The sequence below is a fragment of the Sphaerodactylus townsendi genome, linkage group LG04, assembly GCF_021028975.2.
Source record: "Sphaerodactylus townsendi isolate TG3544 linkage group LG04, MPM_Stown_v2.3, whole genome shotgun sequence".
NCBI classification, from domain to species: Eukaryota; Metazoa; Chordata; class Lepidosauria; order Squamata; family Sphaerodactylidae; genus Sphaerodactylus; species Sphaerodactylus townsendi.
The window spans coordinates 99,365,069-99,387,432 of record NC_059428.1 but is presented as its reverse complement, the minus strand read 5'-3'; the positions used below and the strand labels follow the sequence as shown (position 1 = coordinate 99,387,432).

General features: G+C 39.4%; 1 protein-coding gene across 2 annotated transcripts in view; it reads right to left on the bottom strand.

Annotated features, from left to right (window-relative positions):
* Positions 1 to 4,905: 4,905 nt before the first annotated feature.
* The window catches only part of MRPS9 (mitochondrial ribosomal protein S9), a 51,200-nt gene continuing 33,741 nt past the window's right edge, over positions 4,906 to 22,364 (bottom strand). For both annotated transcript variants that reach the window (XM_048494661.1, XM_048494662.1), the window contains 6 exons: positions 17,798 to 17,883; positions 15,773 to 15,848; positions 13,492 to 13,660; positions 10,290 to 10,398; positions 6,080 to 6,249; positions 4,906 to 5,067 (listed from right to left, as the gene is read on the bottom strand). In XM_048494661.1, the coding sequence (XP_048350618.1) occupies positions 4,976 to 5,067; positions 6,080 to 6,249; positions 10,290 to 10,398; positions 13,492 to 13,660; positions 15,773 to 15,848; positions 17,798 to 17,883 (702 nt within the window). In that variant the 3' untranslated portion in view covers positions 4,906 to 4,975. The remainder of the gene's footprint in view (positions 5,068 to 6,079; positions 6,250 to 10,289; positions 10,399 to 13,491; positions 13,661 to 15,772; positions 15,849 to 17,797; positions 17,884 to 22,364) is intronic.

The window sequence follows — 22,364 nt, the reverse complement described above, 5'->3', positions numbered from 1 at the left end:
GAGCAGCAGGTTTGTCCAAAAGCCGACCAAAACAATGACTCAAGGACCAGATGACCCAGCAGTTAGGATTCATCACAACCCTCTCTGAAGTGCACCACTACAGCCCTCTGTAATCTCTTAAGACTAACAGAGCACTTGGGTGATCCGTACACATTAATTCCTATGTTGCAATGACTGATTGTACAGACCAGAGCCAGAGCAAATTCTTGTAGGCAACGAAAAATTAAAACTCCGCAAAGGCGATGGCATTTAGCCTTGATAGCTCAATGGAAGCTCCACATCCAGATCCGGCCCAAATGCTGAGGAACAATCAGAAAAGGGCTGTTGTCATCTCTGCGCCCTGCCACATCCTTCCTGAAGGCATCTGGATAGCAACCAAGTTATCCTGGTCCAGAGGAAACTTAAGTTTCAGTAGTAGGCAGCAATGCCGCAGATCCTAGCAGGCCACAAGACTTAGCCCACCTGTACATCATAATGGTGTTTTGACTGGTGCAGGTCGCATTGTTTCTCCATATACACATCTGGAAAGACAGCAAAGGCTCTATCTAGATCTTACCTTTGGCTGCTACATGTTTTCCTCTTTCACGCTCAGTTCCCATCATAATCACCAATACCAATTAGTTAGCATATTTCAAATGATCAGTGTGTCACACACTTTCTAATTCTTTCAGCAAGTCTGCAAGGGAAGTTTTAACCATATGGGACTACTAATGAGATAATGGGTTTGTCTAAAGCCACTGAGTGAATGCAGTAAAAGTGAGATTTGGCTTGGGAACCTACTAGCTTGCGTGCCAAGAGTTCAGAATGGCAGGGCCTGATTTCATCTGTGTTGACACTCATTCTCTTGTGCAAGGTTGTAGAAGAGAGAAGGATGGTGGTGGAGCATGTGTGTACATAACCAAAGCCTTCCATACTTCCAATCCTTTTGCCATCTGGAAAGAGTCTAGTCCTGGCCAATAGTTAAGTACACTTCTCTACAGATGACAATGGAGATATTTAAACCAAACCAAACCACAAACTGAGGTAATCTTGGACCTGTGACATCTCACAGGATTGTTGCAAAAATAGAATGGGAATGAGACAGATGTTACCTACCTTGAGGTCTTTGGAAGAACAATGAAATATTCTTTAAAATTATACTGTTTTTCATGGAATGAAGGAAGGCTGGCATGTTAAACTGTGCCTGGGTAAATATACTCACCACAACATAAGTAGCTGAGGTGGAAGCCTTCCATCCTGTCTCCTTTTTCTACTATTGTATTTGATAAATAACAATGAGTAAATGGAGCCATGGAAATGAGAATTACATCTGCAGAATGTTTACAGCTATCATCAGAACACAGTGTAGGGACTTTTTAGGGTCATGTGACTTGAACAAAAACATGATTGTATAAATACTTCATGGTCCTGCCCATCAAGTTTCCCCCTTATTTAATCAAAACCAGGATCCAGATTTGTAGAACTCCAGCACAGTAGCCTAATAACAAATGAATTACCTTCCACATTTTTTTAGAGGACATTTTCTGCTGGAGGCCGGGGGTGGGGGTTGGGTGGAGAGGGATGTGGCACACACTCAACCACTTCTGCAACAATGGCTAAAAATTGTTCATGCAGCATTCTGAAGTTGGCATGAAGCTAGTGTGGGCAATTATTGTTTCTGCCATGAGATCACAGGCCCATCATATGTAACTCTCAGCACCAGCACCCCTATCTGCACTGAGGGGATAGCACCTAGAAGATCAGTTGTAAGGATTGCAAAATAATGTATGCATGCAAAGCACGTTAGGCATTTTCTATATTTTGGTTCTCTTCAACGATGCACTCTATATTTCGTGTCATGCAAAATGAAGGTGATTCAAGCATCAGGTATACTGTCTTAGTCCAGTTGATATGTGCAGTCTGGACATGCTGGCCACTTCCAATTGTAAATTATAGGACTGACTCCTTAAGTGGTGAGTGTAGTTTTCCAAAATGATTGCTCTTCTCACAGACATCACAGTATCCATCACATTTTCACAGGCATGTAACAAAGGACAGAAACTTGTTGCCTGCAACTTAGCATCATTGCAATGAAACTTGTCTGCATGAAAGAGTCCAGCATAGGGGTGATACTGGACCATTCTGCTTTCAACCAGGCAGATTCCTTAATAAACCACTCCCACGGGGGCAATAGTCCCTCTAACGCCAGTAGGGGACTGTGCGGAAGTTCCCTACCTCTGCACAGAACAGAGCAGTCTGTGGAAGCTCCCCCTACCAGCAGCTGCCCAAACTGCATGGCACCAATATAGTGCCTGCATGGCATGCAGGGAACATTGTGTAACTCATGCCATTTTAGTATTTGCATTTTGGTTGGCTCTTAGGGCCCAGGAGACAAGAGCTCAACAAGCATGTGCAGTTGGTAAGCTTGCTTACATATTACCAACTGCAAGAGCCCCAACCTCCTCAACTGATCCAGCCTTAAATAGGAGGAGGAAGGCCTACAGCTCAATTGAGGGAATTGCTTATTTTTTTTACTGGGCCAAGTTGAAGAAAGACATTCAGTAGCTACACCCTGTGTGGAAGAACAGATGGGATAAAGAAGCCCTAAATTATTGTTTGAACTTTCCTACTTTTTTTAATTTACTGGGCACTGTTAGTAGTTTTAACTGTTTTGAGTGCTTTACTTAAGACACTTAAGATTTTGTATAATTGAGTTGTGTTATACATAAATAAGCACACATATATTCATTATTATTGATCCCTAAATGGTAGAAAATTGTTGTGTTTATATCAAAGGTTTGTTAATTTGTTGAGGCAATTTCATATTTATTTGACAAGGCACAGAGTGCTGTCATTATATTAACTTATACATTTTCCTAGGTCTCCAACTGGGATTGAGGTAGCCAAGGATAAGTAGGCTACAATTGCATGGGGGAAACTCCTCACCTTCTATTCTGTATTCACAGTCCCCATGGTTTTACTACTCACATTAAGATCTTAGGATGAATTTATTTTATTTATTTATTGAGGATCTATATTCTGCCCTAACCTTGAAGGGCTCTGGATGAAAACTAGATGCAGCTGGTGTGGGTCAGGAAAGACTCAGGATTAAATCCCTGTGCACCACACCAAATTCAGAGGAGAGGAGTGACCTGCTGAGGTCTTTTCCAGCACAGATGAGGCTACGGCACAGGGCTACTTCGTGGAGACGGTAAAACAATGTTCGCTGATTGGAATAAAAACGTCATAAAATTAATGATTCCTTATTGACAAATTCAGATTATGTATGCTTTCACAACTCACAACATTAGCACTCCACCTTTTGCAGGGTTCTGTTAGTAACAGAAATTTAAGTGTTCAAAATAATCTTTTTTAAAAAAAACTTTTTTAAAAAAATTATATGGTCAAAGAGTTCAGAAACAAATCTGGAAAAATGGCCTATCTGCAGACAAAACAAACAACCCACCAAAACCCAAATCCATCATTTTAAAAGATAATTATGCAGATGAAGCATGAAGCACAATCTTGTAAAAGACATTTCCTTCGAAGGAGAAGAAACAAGGCATGATTCTACAACAGTGCCTACAGGTTTTTGTTTTCTGCAAAAATGTCTATTTTAAATAATTTAACTGCCAGAAGACAGTTATCCAAGACACACCTTTGGGTCCAACAGTGGGCCTGGTCAGTGTTCTGAAGTATAAATACATAGTAGCATCCAATCTTATTTTACAATTTAAAATTTTCTGTTTTTATTACAGTTTGCACAGAGCTCCATCTTGTGGTGAAAGAGTGATACTAACAAAAATATTTCCATGTTTCATGAATAATCTTTTTTTTTTTTGGTTCTGGTGGGTTTTCCAGGCTGTGTGGCTGCGGTCTGGTGGATCTTGTTCCTAATGTTTCGCCTGCATCTGAGGCTGGCATCTTCAGAGGTGTATCACAGAGAAAAGTCTGTTTCACACTGTGTCTAGTTAGAAGGGAAAGTTAGTGTGGTATATTGTCCATGTCCCGGGGGGGGACCCAATCATTAAGTGTTAGGGTGGAACTTGCTACGCAAAGGTGTGGTTCAGTGCATTGCATTGCAGGTTGTATGCACTCAACCGCACCTTTGCATAGCAAGTTCCACCCTAACACTTAATGATTGGTTCCCCACCCTGGGACATGGACAATATACCACACTAACTTTCCCTTCTCACTAGACACAGTGTGAAACAGACTTTTCTCTGTGATACACCTCTGAAGATGCCAGCCACAGATGCTGGAGAAACGTTAGGAACAAAATCCACCAGACCGCAGCCACACAGCCTGGAAAACCAACCAGAACCAGATGAATTTGGCCGTGAAAGCCTTCAACAATACAAATCTTTTTTTTAACCTGCTTTCACACAGGTAAGTTAAAATATAACTGAAAAGGTACTTTTAGAGAGTGTACAAAACGTGCCACTAGAGAAAAATGACTGCAAAGGTGACACCTAAACTGGAAACATAGAAGTGTTCATTATTTAGAAAGCTACTATCAAGAGACCAATGGTTCTTTATTTTCAGTTATACTAGTACAAAATGTAGCCACGATGAGCCCTTATTTTTTTAACCTTATATGTTTGTCATCAGCAGGGAATATCAGACCACAGCTAAGTTTCATTTGGAAAGAAGACACCCATGGTGCCTCCCTACTCTCATCTGTCAAATGTCAGCTTGGTGCCTTCTGTAGATGTAGGAAAGAGTTTCAAATAAGAGCTCACAAGCTCTCCTTACTTGTTTTCACTCATCCGCTGTCAATTTCTCAAGTCTGTTCATGTGCAGTTGCCTTTCTAACTTGTATTAGCTTCTATTGGTTTTATCCTTTTCCTACTTTTTTTGCCTCCAGCAAGTCTACTGCCAACTGGTTAGTCGGCATTGAGCTTTGTGATTGATCCAGAGGTTGAATACAATGGAAAACACCAGTTTAATTTCAATAAATGTACAATATATATGTAAACAATTTAACATTCAAAATTCAGCGCTTTTTCCAGGTAAACTTTCTGCGTGCTCCCTCTTGTCCAGGTTTCTTTCTTTCTCTCACCCGTGGATCAACCGTCAGGAGACCAGCTGCAGGGAGCAAGATGGTAAACTTAATAGAATTCAGATACGGCACTTCTGCATAATGCTCAAAATGAGAGATGAACAACAGGCATGAGAATGGAAAATTTTTGGTGTGAATCTCACTGCAATTTGAGGAAATAACTAGAAGGATTGTACTAGTTCATACGTTTTCAGCACAAGATTTTAGAGGTCCCCTAACTGGGCTCTATTTGATGAAATTCGTAAGCACATAGACTAACTAGTGTCCAAGATTCTTGATGCAGCCAGTTTGTAAATCCTCAGTACATATCTCTTGTCTATAGGATAATGTTCTGAAGTTTAGCTGGGGTTACACCACTGAAGGAATCAACCCTTGCCTCTGAAAGTACAAACAGCCACTTGGGGACCACACAAAATTGCACAAAAAAATAGGTTTTGCTCTTTGGGAAACAAAGAATAGTGGACAATTCCTTCCAACTTCCAGCAGGGCTGGAAAAGATGAAGAGGTGGTGGGGTGGTGCCACAGCAGCACTGCGTCCTGCCGCTCGGGGCTTTGAATTGGGTTGACTACTGTGAAATTTGCTGCCACAAGCATAGATAGCTTGAATAAGGGAGTATACAAATACAAATACATGTTGGAGAGGTCTATCAATGGCTACTAGCTGTAGCGACTGAAGAGAACCACCAGATTCTAAGACAGTAAACATCTGAATCCCATGCCAACACCAAAAGGCCTCAGTCTTTATGCCTTGTTGTTGGACATCCAGAGGAACTGGTTGGCCACCGTGTGAGACAAGATGCTGGACTAGATCCAGCAAAGTTCATCTCATGTTCTTACTACTAGCTTAGTGCTGTCAAATCGTCTTTCCTCCAGCCTGCAGAATGTATTACACATATCAATAATAACTCAACTTTTCTACAGTTCTAAAGTATTCCACCCCCTGATCTGCACTTTTAGTACAAATACACAGAATGTCATTACTTAAGGAACTCATGTGACCACTACAATGATATCCCCCTTCCCTATTTACATTCATACCTTGCCTCATGTGCTCCACTTTGTCTTCTGTAACAAAACTACACAATGCTCTCGCAATAGCTAAGCGGATTGCGCCAGCTTGTGCTGATCTCCCACTCTCAGAGACGGAGCAGACCATGTCGTGTTTCCCCAACCGATCAACAAACTGAAATGGGAACATCAGCTGCTCTCTGAAAAGGATTATTTATATGTAAATAAAAAAACCACATTGTGTATTCCAGCTGTAATAATAAGTGATGTGAGGGGAAAAAACTCACAGTTTGGATCCTGCTTAAAATTTTTTACATGTGCAAGGGGAGATTTCTACTAAACCTCCATCCCACGGCAGACCCCCAAGTTACTCCTGGAGACCTTTGGGAGCATCTGGGGCTGTAGTGGGAGGCAGGGAAAGTAAACATCTGTGGACAGAAGGAAATTTTTAGGTGGGATCTTTGAACCCCCCCCCCCTTCTTAGATCAAGGTCTTGAACAATAAAACCATAAATCTTGAATAAGACCCATATGTAAAAACACCTCCCCTTGACTCTTCTCTGAAGCATCTAAAAACGAGCAACAAAATAAATAAGTTGAGGGTCAAAGAGGAATCAATTCCTTGCTCAAAGTTGCTCAAGAAAACATAGACCATTTATTAAAACTATGATACAATCCATTTTGGTCTCAGTTGGGACACTTAAGGGTACTGCAAAAGGATATGTACCAATGAATCCACTGACTGAAGGAGGCAGGGACATAGCCGGTCAGAAAAAGGGATCTTTAGCAGATGACCCAGCAAAACCATTGAAAAAGGGCAATTAAATCCTGCATGCATGGTTCTAGAAATGTAATTGTTCTGGAAAGAAAAATTAATAAACAAAACTAGTCTATATATTTTTTTCTGAGCAAGAACAGGATGTGTTACTGAAAATTAAAAAACAGGAAGTGTTTACATAGCCTGGTTCAGCCCCTATAAAGTGTAAGCAAATATCTAGAAGTGTTTCAGTACAGGGGATGAGTATTTCTAGTTAGGCTGCACAGTGATGGTTCAAAGTGCCATCATGTCACAGCTGGCTGTTTCCGCATGGCCATGCTGCGGGGATGCGTTGGCATAAATGACGCTGATGCACCCCTTGGGACCTTTCGCATGGTTGGTCACGGTAGGGGTGGGGAAGATGACGCAGCCTGTGCAGAGGTTGCGCCGTCCCCTGAATGCCTTACTGTCCCTCCAGCCTTCTGGCGCATTGCACAGGCCAGGGGACACGCCCCCTGCCCTGCTCGACAGCTCTGGAGTCGCAGGGCCGGGGGGGCGTGTCCCCTGGCCTGTGCGATGCGCCGAAAAGCCGGAGGGACGGTGAGGCGTTCGAGAAAGGGGGGAAATGGCACCTTCCAGCTGTTGCCGTTCGCACGTCAGCGGTTGGAAGCCGCTGTTTCCGAAAAACCTCGCTCGAAACAGCGGCTTTGCGCCACTCGGGAGTTGCGAATGGTCATGTGCCGGCCATGCGAACGGTCTCCCAGAGACGCTGTTTTTAGAGTCCCTGGGACGCTGTATTTGGCCCGTGCGGAAAGGGCCAGCTGACTTATGGCAACCCCATAGGGGTTTCAAGGCAAGGTTTGGAGATGGTTTGCCATTGCCTGCACCTGCATAGGGTGAGGGAGCTCTGAGATAAATGTGACTGGGCCAAGGTCACCCAGCAGGCTTCATGTGGATAAATGGGTAACCAAATCCAGTTCTCTGAATTATAATCCACTGTTCTTAACCACTACACCATGCTGCCTCTCTTTAGGTTGCATTAGGAGTGGAGAAAGGCTGCAGGCTGAGAAAAACATTTATAGAGATAAACTCCCCCTGCCACAGTGAATGGACCAATCTGGAGATAAAACAGACATACTATCAGGCACACAGATCTCTAAATGCCTGTAATAGAGACAACAAAGGCGGCAGCATTAGTAAAAATATAAGAAAGATCAGTATAATGCATAGATTGCTGAAGTATTTTCTAAAACAGGCTCATTTCCAGGGAGGGAAATGACCAAAGTAATTCCCCTGAAAAAATAAGCAGACCATAAGACAGCCCTACACAAATGGTTTGGTGTAATGTGCATTGTCTTCACATGAGTTGTTTACAGCCATTTACAGAACAATTCACTTAAAGCAGTGATATGAAAAGATTCCAGGCTTCAACGCATCTCACGCAAGTAAGAACCATGTGAGGCCCGTAAATAAGTTGTTTGATAAGTTGAAAACCCTTCCTATACGGAACAGAGTGTAAGCAGTCTTTTGGTCTATGACCGTAATAAATATTGATTGATTGAGTGTAAGCAGTCCCACATATGGAAGAAAAGAAACGTGTCGTCTGTTCAATAATCTTCTATTTCTGTCAGTCTACCTGTTTGTATAAGAATTTCGACTCATGCCTCAAGGACTTGACTTTATTTACATTGAAGGCAAACTTCAGTTTTCTAGTTTCAGCATTAATTTTAGCCGAGAAAGACCACCACAAGGGCCACCCAGGGAAGGCAAGGAAATTTCACCTGTTAAGCAACTCACTATACTGAAAACCAACAGCCAAAACCAGCAAGAACAAAAAAGTAATCAGAACAAATTCAAGCACAGTTAAACAAAAGACAGATATGATGCAAGAAATATTAAGGATGCAAAACTCCAAAGTCTCAACACCACAAGATATAAAGATCTTAAGGCCCAGGAGTGGAAAAAAACCAACCAACGAACAAACAAGTTAGCAGAAAGTCTGCACTGTTCCAATGACCATGAGCATGTGAAGAACTGAGAAATGGGAACTTTGGCATTGAATGTGAGATTACATTTTAGCAGCACAAGAAAATGAGCAATGGGGGCAACTAACCAGTCTACAGGAGCCGTGTGGTGTAGTGGTTAAGTGCTTGCACTGCTACTCACACGGTCAGGAGTTTGAGCCCCCTGTGGGTCAGATATCCTGGCCGCTGGCTCATGGTCAACTCAGCCATCCATCCATTTCTTGGTCGGTAAATGAGTACCTAGCTCATAGCTAGGGGGTAAAGAATAGCTGGGGAAAGCAGGCAAACTACCCCACAAAAGCGGCTTGCCTATAAAATCACTGCTTGCAGTGGTACCCCAGGGTCGGATACCAGTCTACAAAAATAGGATCAGAAAGCTGGGAGCTACATCTGTCATCACAGCTCAGTTCTCAACACTCTGCCCTTTTGGAGGGATGAAGGATCAATTGGAGAGCTCTGATTAGCAAACATGTGACCTGTTATGCTTTTCCCAGTATAGGCTTGTAAGTGTGTTAGCAGTACTATAGGGTTACATTTCTACTGCAATATCAACGTCATTGTGTATTTAGGTCTTGATGCTTATTTGTTCGGCAGCGTTACAGAAATTTTAATGAAGGAGACAACAAATACATTCTGATCAAGCAAGCCACGTATGCATACTAGAAAGGAGAAGCTCTGGGGGACAGAACTTCACAGATGCTCACAGATGATTGCCACAAGTTGCCGGGAGAGGGATTCATTTGGCAGAATTCTGTTCTACTAGCCTTGATGCTGCAAAGCTTTACTGGAGAAGCTGGCAGTGAGGAAATCTTACCAATAATAAAGAGCTAAGGGATGAAGTGTCCAATGGCGAACCCTCCATCAATAAGGGAGCAGGACTCGCTAAGTCCTGCTTCCTTATTGGTGGAGGGTTCGTCGTGGGACATTCCATCCCTGCCTCAGAGCAGCAGTGCCTTGCTGCCACTGCTACAGGGCTTCAAAAGCCCCCTCGCCCTCCCCCCCACCCCCAGCAAGCTCTTCCGGCCCCTACCTGCCCTCATCCCCAGCCCTATCTAGGCCTGCTGTATTTCTTACTCTACAGCGGGCTTTACTGCTAGTAATCTATAAGGATGTAGAGTAAACAGGATGAAGACTGAAAACTTGGGAGAAGAAAGCACTGAGGGAGAGGGGGTAGAAATTCTGAGTCTATTGGCTGACAAGAGGATCAAGAACCTGACTGATTTCTGAGATTGCTCCCTAGCATGTTCAGCTGGACCCTCCATATTCATCTTACATTTCTTTGAACAATAAGTTGCTAATGTTAGTGATTAATGGTGATGGACACACCATCACTGTTGCTCTTGAAGAACTTGGGAACAAGGCTAAGAAAACATCTATAATCTTGGTTTTACTAGCAAGCCTCCTGGAATTAAAAGAAATGCTAAGAAACAGTCAAAAACTCTTAACTTTTATGAACTCACCTGTCTTGTAACACAGGAAAGAAAAGTAAATAATTATCTCCGTTTATGGTGACTTTTCCACTTCCTCTATCATAAATGGTAACAGTTGCTCTGGCTGTTTTTCTTCGGCCTTGAAAAACACACATAAGTATTATATATTCATTTCTCTTAGCATTTCAAATATCATAGATGGCAAAGCTGGGGAGGGAAAAATTCTAGCAAAAGTGGATATTCTCTCCCAAAGATTATTTATATCCTTTCCAGGGGAGGTGGGACCAAGGCTATAGTTGCTTTTCTAAGCATATTTTCTGCTTGAGGACAAGTAAAAGGCAAAATTAAGCACTCCCATCTTGGAACCAGATATTGGTCCAGAGGCTAAATTGGATCCAGGCTGGGAAGTATTAAGTTGGCAGTGTCCTAACAAGTCTCTTGCCTTTGGACAAGTCTGATTCAGTTTATGAGGAAAGAAGAGTAAGGGAGAGAGTCTCATCACAGCCAACAGCTGGGGGCAGTTACTAGTTTTAGGTATGGCAAACTGACCATTTAGAAGAGAAATCTGTATCTATGGGAAAACCCAATGGCATGGATGAAAGTCTTCCCTTTTCGCACTTGAATCCTTCTACAATCTTTGCATTCATTTCTACTTCACAGAGGTAGTTCTATCAAAATATAGCTGAACAGATTTTACTAACCAAAAAAGAGAAAGGCACAAAAGCAGCTTACCCTCTTGGCGTGGGGGAGCTATTTAATGTACAACATTTTATACAGACACCATTGCTATGAATACTCCCCTTTTCCCCCCACCAAAGGGAAGGATACTCTGAGAATTCAAAATGGCAGCCAACATCTAAATAGAGATAAACTGGATTTCTATCAAACAGATTTCCTCAGAGCTGCATGATACACAGAGGTGTGCATCAAAAGTGATCCACAAATCTGTTGAATTGGAATACTGAACTTGGCTTTAAGTCACAAATAAAAATCAAAACACAGTGAAATGGGATTTCCAACCAGGTTCAGTTTTCAAACTGTAGGATTCTACAGCATTATGAAGAAAAAAACCCTGAAATCTGGGACAAATTTTGTATCGGGGGACTAGGAACAGCTGTTAGTGAAGAAGATACACATTAGCACACACGTTGTAAAAAGTAATATACACACATGGAGAGCCTGGAACAAGCTATAGTTCCATGAAGTTTTCTGCTCGTGAAATAAAATTCTTCCTTGAATGGAAAAGCATTCTATATACTTCTACATACTTAGAAGCATACTTTTTTTGGTCTACACTGTAAAATGTTTATTCTGTAGAAGATTACTAAAACTTTAAAATCATACACAAGTTCATGTTTTTTAGCAAATATATATTTTAGTCATCCGGTATGAAAATAAAACAATTCTGTGGTAATCTATGATTGCTTTTAATATAAACAGCACTGCAATAGAAGTTGTTAAGTCTTACCCAGAAAGAACAGATCCTTTTATAGCTCTTAATCACTCCTCTATTAAAAATTGCATGACTTAATAGGTGAAAACTGAATATATGTTTCTGATCATTGCAAAGTATAATTAAGGTTACTAAATGTATTTTTTTAATGTAAAAGAAACAATATTTGCATTTCTGTACAAAAGGAGGGCTGTAAAGGAGGTAAATAAAAATATTGTTGCAAACATATCCACTGCACATTAAGTGAGTGCTTGCAGGAGGAAAAATGATTCTGAGCAGGTATTTAGCATCCAGTTTCTGATTAAAACCTAATTAGAACAACATCCTGATCTAAGTATGTTTATTCAGAACTCAGTCATACTGATCTGAATGAGACTTAGCAAGTCCTGAGGATCAGAGCCTGAGAGTCCTTGTGCATCATTTTGGTATATGCCTGTCACCTTCTGTCAGCCCACCACAGAAAAAACAAGCAATAAATCCTTATGACATAACCCTATTTCAGCATATCTATTTCTCATCTGTAAATGTTTAGACTGTAACCATGGACAGACAAGATAGATCTTTCTACAAAACTGAGAAAAGCTCTGGGCTTGCAGAAAAATCTGAAATCTAAAAAAAGGATTAAAAAAATCAAAACAACAGAAACAATGTCTGTACCTTTAAAAAACAAATATCCCCTATGGTCACTGCTAGCCTGTAATGCCAGCCATCAAGGTTTGGTTTATGTCAGTAAAAATAGGGGAATGTGGCAGGGCTTTTCCCAGGAGTGGAGTCATGAAGCCAGGCCTGGCAACCATCACAAGGTGACTTGTTGCCACTTGACTTGCATGGCTCACGGAGGCCTGACTGTTTGCTACTATTTAATACCAGCTACCCCACGAAAGCCAGTATGGTACAGTGGCTGGTGTTTCAGACTTTGAGACCCAGGTTCAAAGCCCCGTTCTGCCACAGAAGATCACTGAATGATCTTGGGCCAGTTACATATTCTTAGCCCAATCCATCTCACAGAGTTGTTGTGAAGATAAAATGGAGAGGAGAATGCTATTAAGTCTTTGGATCACACTGTGCAGAAAGGTGGGTATACATTAAGTTAATAAATAATAAACTCAGCTGGAGATGGAGGAGCAGATAAAAGGAAGGTTGGTAGGTGGGTTGGTGAGACAAAAAAAAGGAAGCAGGGGAAACTGTTGATATGAGGGCTGCCATGAGAAAGGAAGGAAGAAATAGAGGAGGAGGACACAAGGGAAAGTAAGATACCCCCAACAAGTCCATACAGATTCCTCACTGTGTAAATGGGCTTAGCCTGCACCCCACACAATTGGGCCTAGCTTGTCCAGCATCATGTAACTGGGACCAGTTTGGGACTTGGCACCTACAGTTCTCCCAGAGGGAGCTGCCAGGAGCAGGAAAGAAAGCTGAAGAGTGGTGGGGCTGGAGGAGAGATAAAATAAGGTTGGTTAGTGGGTGGGAAGGAAGGAAGGAAAGAAGGAAGCAGGAAGCAGGAAATGGGACAAACTATGGGAGTTTTAGGGGGGGAAAGAAAAAAAATCATGGGGGGAAGAGAAATGAGATGCCCCCCACAAACTTGTATGTGTTCCCCACTTCTGTGTTACTATTATCAAACAGATTTAATAGCATCTGAGTCAAGTACCTAGAGCAGGTATTTGTCGAAGAACAAAATGTCACACAACGGATAGCCGGGCCAACACAGGAGAACATTTGACATTTTAGTCCTAAATACTTCCCTTTCCACATTAAGGAAAACCAAAAACAAATTACCTTCTCCAGTGCTGAAGGCCACTCCTTGTTCATCATATTTCAACGGTTCAATTACATGCTTTTTAGATTGTATAGGTAATTCCTTACGGAATTTTAGCACATAATCTTTTTCGATGCCCCAGCATGGCTGTGTCACAAATCTCTCAAGCAGTTTGATACACTGCAAATACTGGAGACAATAACAATTCATTAAAGGGTTGGGGGCGCAAGTGTAATTGCATTTGCCAACAACTTCTATTTTTACATGTCTTGATCTTTTTGATTCAACTTTATTGATAACTTTGACAGGATGACACTTCTGCATTTTCATGCTGCTTTCAAAACAACATGCAGATGCATAATTTGCTATGCAAATAAAGACACTCCATCCTTTTTTTTTCTAGCAACAAATGATTCTGCAGTTCAAAACATAACCAGCTCCTTTGTAATACAGGATTACCACATTAGGATGAAATTCATCTTAATTTTAAAGGAAATGTTTGGTGGGTCTTGAAATGGAATGTACTTTGAAAAATAGTAAGAGGTGGAGCTTTCCAACTTGTTTCTAGTAAGCTGATATGCACATTTAAATGGAAATAATTTTATTTTCCTAACGCCACTTCTGAGGTGATTATATTTTATAATATACAGAGGAAACGAATGTCTATGTCATTGGTTGTTCAGGCAGAGTTACTTTAATGTTTATGATTTCCTTTAAAAACTAAACAATCAAGCTTTTCAAAAATTCAAGAGATACTTGACTTAAAGGGCAACCTCTTGAAATAAATTATCTTTTGCTACTGTGTGCTTTTTTACCTACATCTTGAACATGTGATTAGAAAGTAAAATGCCTCACTTATAATACGTGGTCTTATTACTAAGTCTTATTTGGACATTCTGTGCCCCCCCCTCACCCCACACAGAATGAAAGAAGTGGTTGTCACCTTCCATACAAGGGTAAACATTTTTGAGGAGATGGAAATGCAGCTTGCTGGTTGTGGCGAACAATGATTCAAAAGAAAGGTCAGATATGGTACATAAGCCAGACAGCATTAAGAAGAGAACACTATTGGCAATGTTTTCTTTTAAGAAAACAGATGCTCTTTTTTGGGAGGAGTAGAGAGGGTATCTTTTTTTATGGACCAAATAGTTCTCTCTGAAATACTAAGTTTCTTGCTATTTTGTCATAAAAACCACATGGTTATGAGGTAAGTGGCCAAAATACACTCTGTACAATGGTAAAGGGGAAGAAGAAGGGCAGTCTAAAGGAACCAGCTGACTGTCCAGGGGTATCAATCCATTGGTATTTGCTAGGCAGAAAAGTGGAGGCGGTTTATGCTTGTGGCTGCTAAAAAGAACTGAAACGGAAAATAAGCTGGACTTCAGGGCAGAAGAGAACAAAGGCTGGGAAAAAATTGGAAACGCAGGGGACAAAGTGTACGCCAATGTTTGGTGAGATGCCGGAAGAGGAGACATTACAATACACAGTCTTTGCTGGGTTCACAATATCAGGCCGATTGTTGGGATGAACAGGTACAACCGCTGGCCATAAGGGGAATTTTGCTATTAATGGAATGGGAGGTGGGATAGAATGGGAAAAGGGCACTACTGCCACTCCCTTCTATGAAGTGAGTTGTCTTTCTCCAGTGGAAGGGGGCTGTGGGATCTAAGTTGTGTCTATGTAAACATAATGTGTTATTGAATTGTGATGATTACAAAAGAAGAGTTTCTCTGTTGAAATGGGAAGGTTACAGGGTGCCCATAAGGCATGGGGAAAGGGGTTGTGTGCAGAAGGAGGGAGGGTTTACATTTTCTATTATTAAATGTTAATACTAATAATCAGATTTTACATGCAACTTATTTGATATGAGTTATTATGGACAACTTGAGATTTGGGTCCCATATTAAGTAGTACAGGATTTTATCTGGAAATGTAATTAAATATGGTTTAATGGACATACTGCCTATGTGTATTAAACCAATGCATTCTAAGCATTTGTGAGTGTTTGGACTTACAGCTACATTTTCTTGTATACTGTGATACGTTGTTTCTGTTGAACCTATAAAGCCACACATGAAATTTACATGACGTTTAATGAAAATTAAGAAGGGTGTTTATGTGTGATTTGTGATTATACATGCATATAAATGCACAGATATATACATGTTGTGAAAGGTTTACTGAAAATTGAGTAATTTCCATCTCTAAGGAGAACAATTTTTTCAGAATTCTTAAAACAACCAACAGTAGCTGTTCCATTAGGTTACAGGGTTCATTAAATAAAGGAGATTAATTACTCACATCTTGATCTGACAGTTTTTCCACTAACATTTCTTCCAATTCCTCCTTAATCAGCCATCTGCTGCCAATCAGGTTGCTGTTTAAAACATCACATATATTCTCTTTTTAACTAATCATGTAATTAGAGTTAGATTGCTAAGGACCACACATGCAGTCACACTTCATTTAGAAATATACTTTTTGCTTTGAAAAGTGAAAGTTACAAACTTAACTCACCCCCAAAAACTAGCACAGAAATGGCTGGAACTTTATCATTTTAATGAATCAACAGATAATTTTGTCTAAACAGCCTTAAGACTCACCTTCAGCAGGTCTCTAAGACAGAAACATCTTCAACAAAAACAAGTTTGCAACCATAAAAATGAAGTCTTATAGGGCTGAAACACCATATTAAAGTCTGATTAGATTCAAGACAGGCTAGTTACTGGACTATTCTAGCACAGAGTTACTGATACATGTACAGATTAGCATAGGGTTGGACTTGCCATATTTTTAAAATCAATATTCCAAGGTCTTATATGAGGTCTAGTGTGCTTTGTAGATCTTGTATGCACCTAATACAGAGTGGAATGCTCACCACCCCCTGAAGCTGATGCTATTTACTCTTCATTCCAGCCTTCTCTGATTTTGTAGTCATGAAAGCCTTCTCTTTTCTGTATCTTCACACTTTATCATTAAGGACCTGAGGATTCATGCTGCCTGTCAGTCCCTGAGCTTCTTGCCTACTCCCTTGTGTGATTTTGGTTTCTCTTCAGAGTTCATTACTATAGCAATCATATCATTCTCTGTCACATGAATCTTAAAACCTCCATTTTAATTATCAACCTTATTAGTCTTCTTTAAAACTCTGTGTCCACCTCATTTCTAAAGTTTTCTCTCCTTACTGAAGAGCTTATCTTTGTGGGAAAGATCAAACTTGGTATAGCCAGAATTTCCATCTACCGTCTATATTCATCTATAAGCTGATCCGTGTATAAGCCGAGGAACCTAATTTTACCATCAAAACCTGGGAAAACTTATTGACTCGCGTATAAGCCGAGGGTGGGAAATGAAGCTACTGGTAAATTTCAAAAATAAAAATAGATACCAATAAAATAAATACAGTGGTACCTTGGTTGGGGTTTGAAGAAGCCCAGCCAGCTGGGAGGCAGAGGGAGCTCCTTATTTGGGCAGTGACATCAGGGGAAGTCACTGCCCAAATAAGGAGCTCCCTCTGCCTCCTGGTTGGGGTTTGAGGAAGACCAGCAACAAGCGGCTTGTGCAGCTGCATGGAGGTCGTCCTGGCCCACCCCCAGCCTCGGCAAATGAAGCTCCCTCAAACCTCAGCATGACATTTGTATACATCTTCTCTTGATTCTAGCCAAAAGGCTGAGAAATTACATTGTAGCATTGGAAAGAAGTGTCCATCTCCAGTAGTGCATTGGACTAATGACATTATTGACATTTACATGTATGGAATATAGAGGACAACTGCACATGGACATACTTTTGGATACCTGGAAACGTTTAGCAGATGTTTAGCTATAGACTTGCCATCACTGTTATTTTTTTAAAAAAATCTTTCTGTTTGGAATAATTAAAATTAATACAAAATAAAAAAGTGTTTTTATAGATCTTAGAGGATTGCTGGACAGTTAGGAATGATCCATATTCGTGAGTACCTTTGGCTTGCCATTGATAGAAAGCCAAAATAATTTTAAAATTAATTAAAAAATTAACCAAGGCATAAAAATTACCAGAATTGATGGGTCTCTCACCTGACCCATTAGTTTGTTTTCTCCAGGTAGTTTCCTTGCTGAAAATTTTACAGCAGCATAAAATGTCTCATAGACATAATACTGCTTTCTCAAAATGTTAACAATGGCAAAATATTATAAGGAATTATTCCTATAGATTCTTCAGGAAAACAGTAGCCAATGTAATGATTTATTTTTAATTGCATTTAATCATATTAAAAATCCACTGGTTTCCCAGCCCCTCCCCCCAACATCAACATTATCAATGATGGTCTCAAAGGTAACTTACAAGGGATCTTTGATCTCTGGATCTAATCCTTGAGCACGAATTTGATCTTGGTGTTCCTGAATACGCAGTAATTTACCATACATTTCCTACAACAAATAGGAAGAATAAAAGGGAGAGTTCCAGTTATTTTAAAGCACCTGACGGAACCCGACTGCAGGACAATAGTACCCTGGCAAGGATGCCTTCTTACACTTGGGGGTTTGCAAAGAATGTCATCCACCATTCAGCCATGGCTTCTTTCCACCAGAACAATGTTAGACAGAATTTACTGTTGTACAATAGTAATTTGAAAACCTACTAACAAACCAAATTCTTTCAGTTTCAACATTAAAGGTTCAGGTTCCATTAATGGATTTTCTAAGTTCAAAGCCAGATTGTCAGCAAATGCTCTTAATGTAATTTTTACACTTTCAGTCCTCTCATCACATCTTATGTCTCTACTCAATACTTCCAGAACTAATATAACTAAGAGAGGAAATAATGAACAACCTTGCCTTGTTCCTTTCTGTATTTTACAAGTTTTAAGTTTCCATTAACAATTATTTGTGCTGTTTGTGATGTATAAATTGATTTCACCCATTTTATAAAAGTCTTTCCAAAATCCATATTTTCCAATACCTTAAAAAAAGACCAGTTCGAATTGTCAAATGCTTTCTCTGTATCTAGAAAATCAAAGTGGCTTGTTTTTCACTATGTTAACTCAAATATTCTAAAATGTCCAATATACTTGCAACACTGTCCTTCAACTGCCTTTTAGGGGGAAAAACCCCCACCACATTTTCATGGTAACATCTTGTAACACTATTTTCAATCCATCAGTAAAATAGTAGTAAACAACTTATAGTCATTATTCAGTAAAGATATTGGTGTATAATTTCTTGTCAAAGTTGAATCTTGCTCTTCTTTGGGTAATAATATTATATCAGCTTCTTTCCATGACTCTGGCATCTTTCCTCCTTGCAAGGTGGAATTAATTGTATTTTGCAAAGGTTGCAAAATTTCATCATCAAAACATTTAAAGTACAAACCCAAAAGCCATCTGGACCCAGGACTTTTTCTGATTTAATTTTTTATACACCCCACCCTCACTGTTATGGTACCATTCATAATGTGCCTCTGCTCTTCAGTAATCTTAGGTAAGCTTTGTCGAAGGCTTTCACGGCCGGATTCAACTAGTTCTGGTGGGTTTTCCGGACTGTGTGGACACAGTGTGTAACAGATTTCCCTTTGTGATACACCTCTGAAGATGCCAGCCACAGATGCAGGCAAAACGTTAGGAACAAGATCCACCAGACCACGACTACACAACCCGGAAAACCCACCAGAACCAGTTAGGTAAGCTTTGTTTTCTAAGATATTCTATTTTTTGCCAGCAAAACCACTTGTTATTTATATACATTTATATAATAGTTCAGAAAAATTTGTATTGGCACATTACCCAATAAAATACTATTCCCTTCTTGAAATTTCAAAATCATTTTCTCTTCTTTCTCTTTTCTCAGTTTGTGAGCTAACCATTTTCCCGGTTTATCTATTTCAATTTTGTTCCCATTTCTCTTACTGCTAACATAGATATAGTGTAAAATTTTAATTTGTTGTAAAATCTGTATCTTGGGTGTTTTTTCAGTTTCTCTTTTCTTTTAATCTCTTCTGAAATATTATGCATTTTTCTTGTCTCTTTTTTGTAAGCACACCTAATTATATCAGGTATCCTCTCATATAAGCTTCATTTGCATCCCACACCATTCTCAAATCCGTACCCCTATTCAAATTGAGTTTGAAAAATTATCTTAGTTTTTTTCTTACCGTCCTGAACAATGGGATCCCTTTGTAATAAAATTTCACTTAGTCTTAATCTATTAAGTTTTCTTTTACATACACCAGGCTTACTGGGTTATAATCTGAGAAATTCATTGATAAAATTTCTGCTTTGGATACCTCAGACCCCAAAGCTCAAATTATGTATATTCTTGACAAAGATGTATGTCTTTCTGAGAGAAAGGTATATTCACTTCAGTTTCTATTTTTTGTCTGTACATATCAGCCAAACTCAAAATATCTACTATGTCAAAAAAAGATTTTCAGCAATTTACCATGTGTATTTTAATGCTGTTTCCCCAAAATCTTGTGTATCTGTGGCAGTGTCACACCATTCCAGCCCCTCATCAAGCACCAACTTTCTGATGAAAATTCTATTAAGTTATTTGGAGCACAGATTGCTGATACCATAGTTCTAATCCCAATGAAATTAATTTACACTCCCACATATCTACCTTGCTCATCAGTCAATACCGATTTAGGTTCTAAATGTGTTCTGATATATAGAACTGCCCCGTTTTTCTAATACTAGTTGAAATAAATTCTTTACCTACATATTTCTAGGATAAATATTCTTCACCTAAAGATTTCTGGAACAAATATTTACAAATCAAATCAAATCTACAAATCAAATTACAAACAAATCTTTTTTCCTAATGTGTCTTGTAAACAAATTACATCTTGTTTTAGGTTTTTTTTTCAAACAATGAAAAAAAATTCTCCTTTTCTGTGGTGCATTAACCCCATTGACATTCCATGTCAGACATTTGTAATCCATATTTGAGTTCCTGATTATTAACAGTCCAAAAGGCTCCCCTAACTTTTGTTGTTGCTCTTTTCCTAGTTGTTCTTGGTATGAATTCTTTAAAATCTCTGTATCACTGAAATCCTTTTCATATCTTCGAAGGAATTCTCTTGTCCTGTGTGTTGTATTCAATCTGAATCTGTGTTGCTTAAATTTAAAAGATATACATGTCAGTTTTTCCAAACAAAATCTAATCTTCTTATGTTTCAGCTTCCCAATTAGAAAGGTGTATTTTTTCCTCTTGTGCAGAATTTCTTTCAAAACAATTATGGTCACATTATCAATTTTCAAACTTGTATCAAAATGCTGTTATAGGGTAATATCACTCATCTTCCTCATAAACTGAACCAGTACATCTGTTGGGATTTCCTCACTGCAGCATATCTGGAATTTAATCTGTAGACTTTATCAACATCCATCTCCATCTCTTTCTCTGCAAGCCCCACAAAGTCTGGGAAGACCATTATAATCCTTTGTCTAATGTTTCATCAGCAGTTTCACACATCATCCTGAATCTCAAATAAAATTCTCTGTCACTTAGTTTCAGCAAAGCAAGACTATTTGATACTCTTTCCAAATCTTTTTAAAAAAGATTCTGTTTTTCCTTCAAGGATTTCAACTCTGCCATTATTTTGTTTTATTTCTCCAAATGCCTGATCTGAAGAGTTTTCTAATTTCTCATCTCCATCTGCCATTTTCTCTTTCATTTTTAAAAACTTTGTGTCCATTTTATTAAATCTCTTCATGTTTTTCTCAAATGTCTCTAATTTATCTGTTAGATGCTCAAAGTATTTTTTCATGATCTCAAGTGTGATTAATTTTTCTGGTGTTACTTCTACAGATTTCTTTCTCAGAGGCCCCTTCCGCACACGCAAAATAATGCGTTTTCAAACCACTTTCACAACTGTTTGCAAGTGGATTTTGCCATTCCGCACAGCTTCAAAGAGCATTGAAAGCAGTTTGAAAGTGCATTATTCTGCATGTGCGAAATGAGCCGTAGTCATAGTGAGGTTGGTATAAAAAAAGGGCAGATACTTTAAACTGTCAGCAAGGGAGACTGAAAAAAGGTTTGTGAAAAGAGGAACTAAGGACATTTATTTAGCAGGATTTCTCCTTTACTGTAACAAAATACAAAAGTTGGGTCATTTTCTTGCCTAATAGAACATTTCTAAGCATTTGAATGGGAGATCCTAAGAAAAGGACAAAATTTCTATGGCATCCTTTCTCTGGAAAGGTTGACTCAGAACCTGAAAAATTCCCCTATGCAATTTAAGAGTGAACCTTTTTTTTTTTTGCAAGGTTCCTCATTCTGAAGAATGGCAATTTAGGACAGTGCTACATGTGCAGAATTAAAGCAATGTGCTGTTCCAGCTTCAAGCCCCTGAAGATTCAGAAAGCCTCAGAAGGTACAATCACATAACAATTGATACCATGATGATTCTAATGGCATGGACACTAAACTGCAACTTCCAACATCACTATATATTAGCTGACTTATGCCTCAGAATTTCCTTTGTTTTTTTGTGATTTATTCAGATTGCAACATTTGGACTTCTGCATGCTACAGATAAATTTTGGGAATCATTGACCAAACTCTTCTTATAATGTTTATAAAAATTAATAATGCTGCACCAGATTTTACACTCAGTGGAGTTCTTGTCTCAGTTCATTTTACTGTCCAATTATAATGCTAAATAGATTTGCCAAGGTAAGGTAGAAGTAACACAATATTATAGGCACAGATGATGATGCATAGGTGGGATGTTTTATCTTTGCCACACCAATTTATTCTTCCCCAGTAACATTACAGATGAAGGCTTTAAAAAAGGCTACATTTGAGATATTTTTTACCTATTGCATTCTATCCCCATTGTTATTTTCCCTCCATTTCTCAAACACTTTGGTGGTCCTTAAATTTAGAAATGTGTACAGCTACAAAGGCAG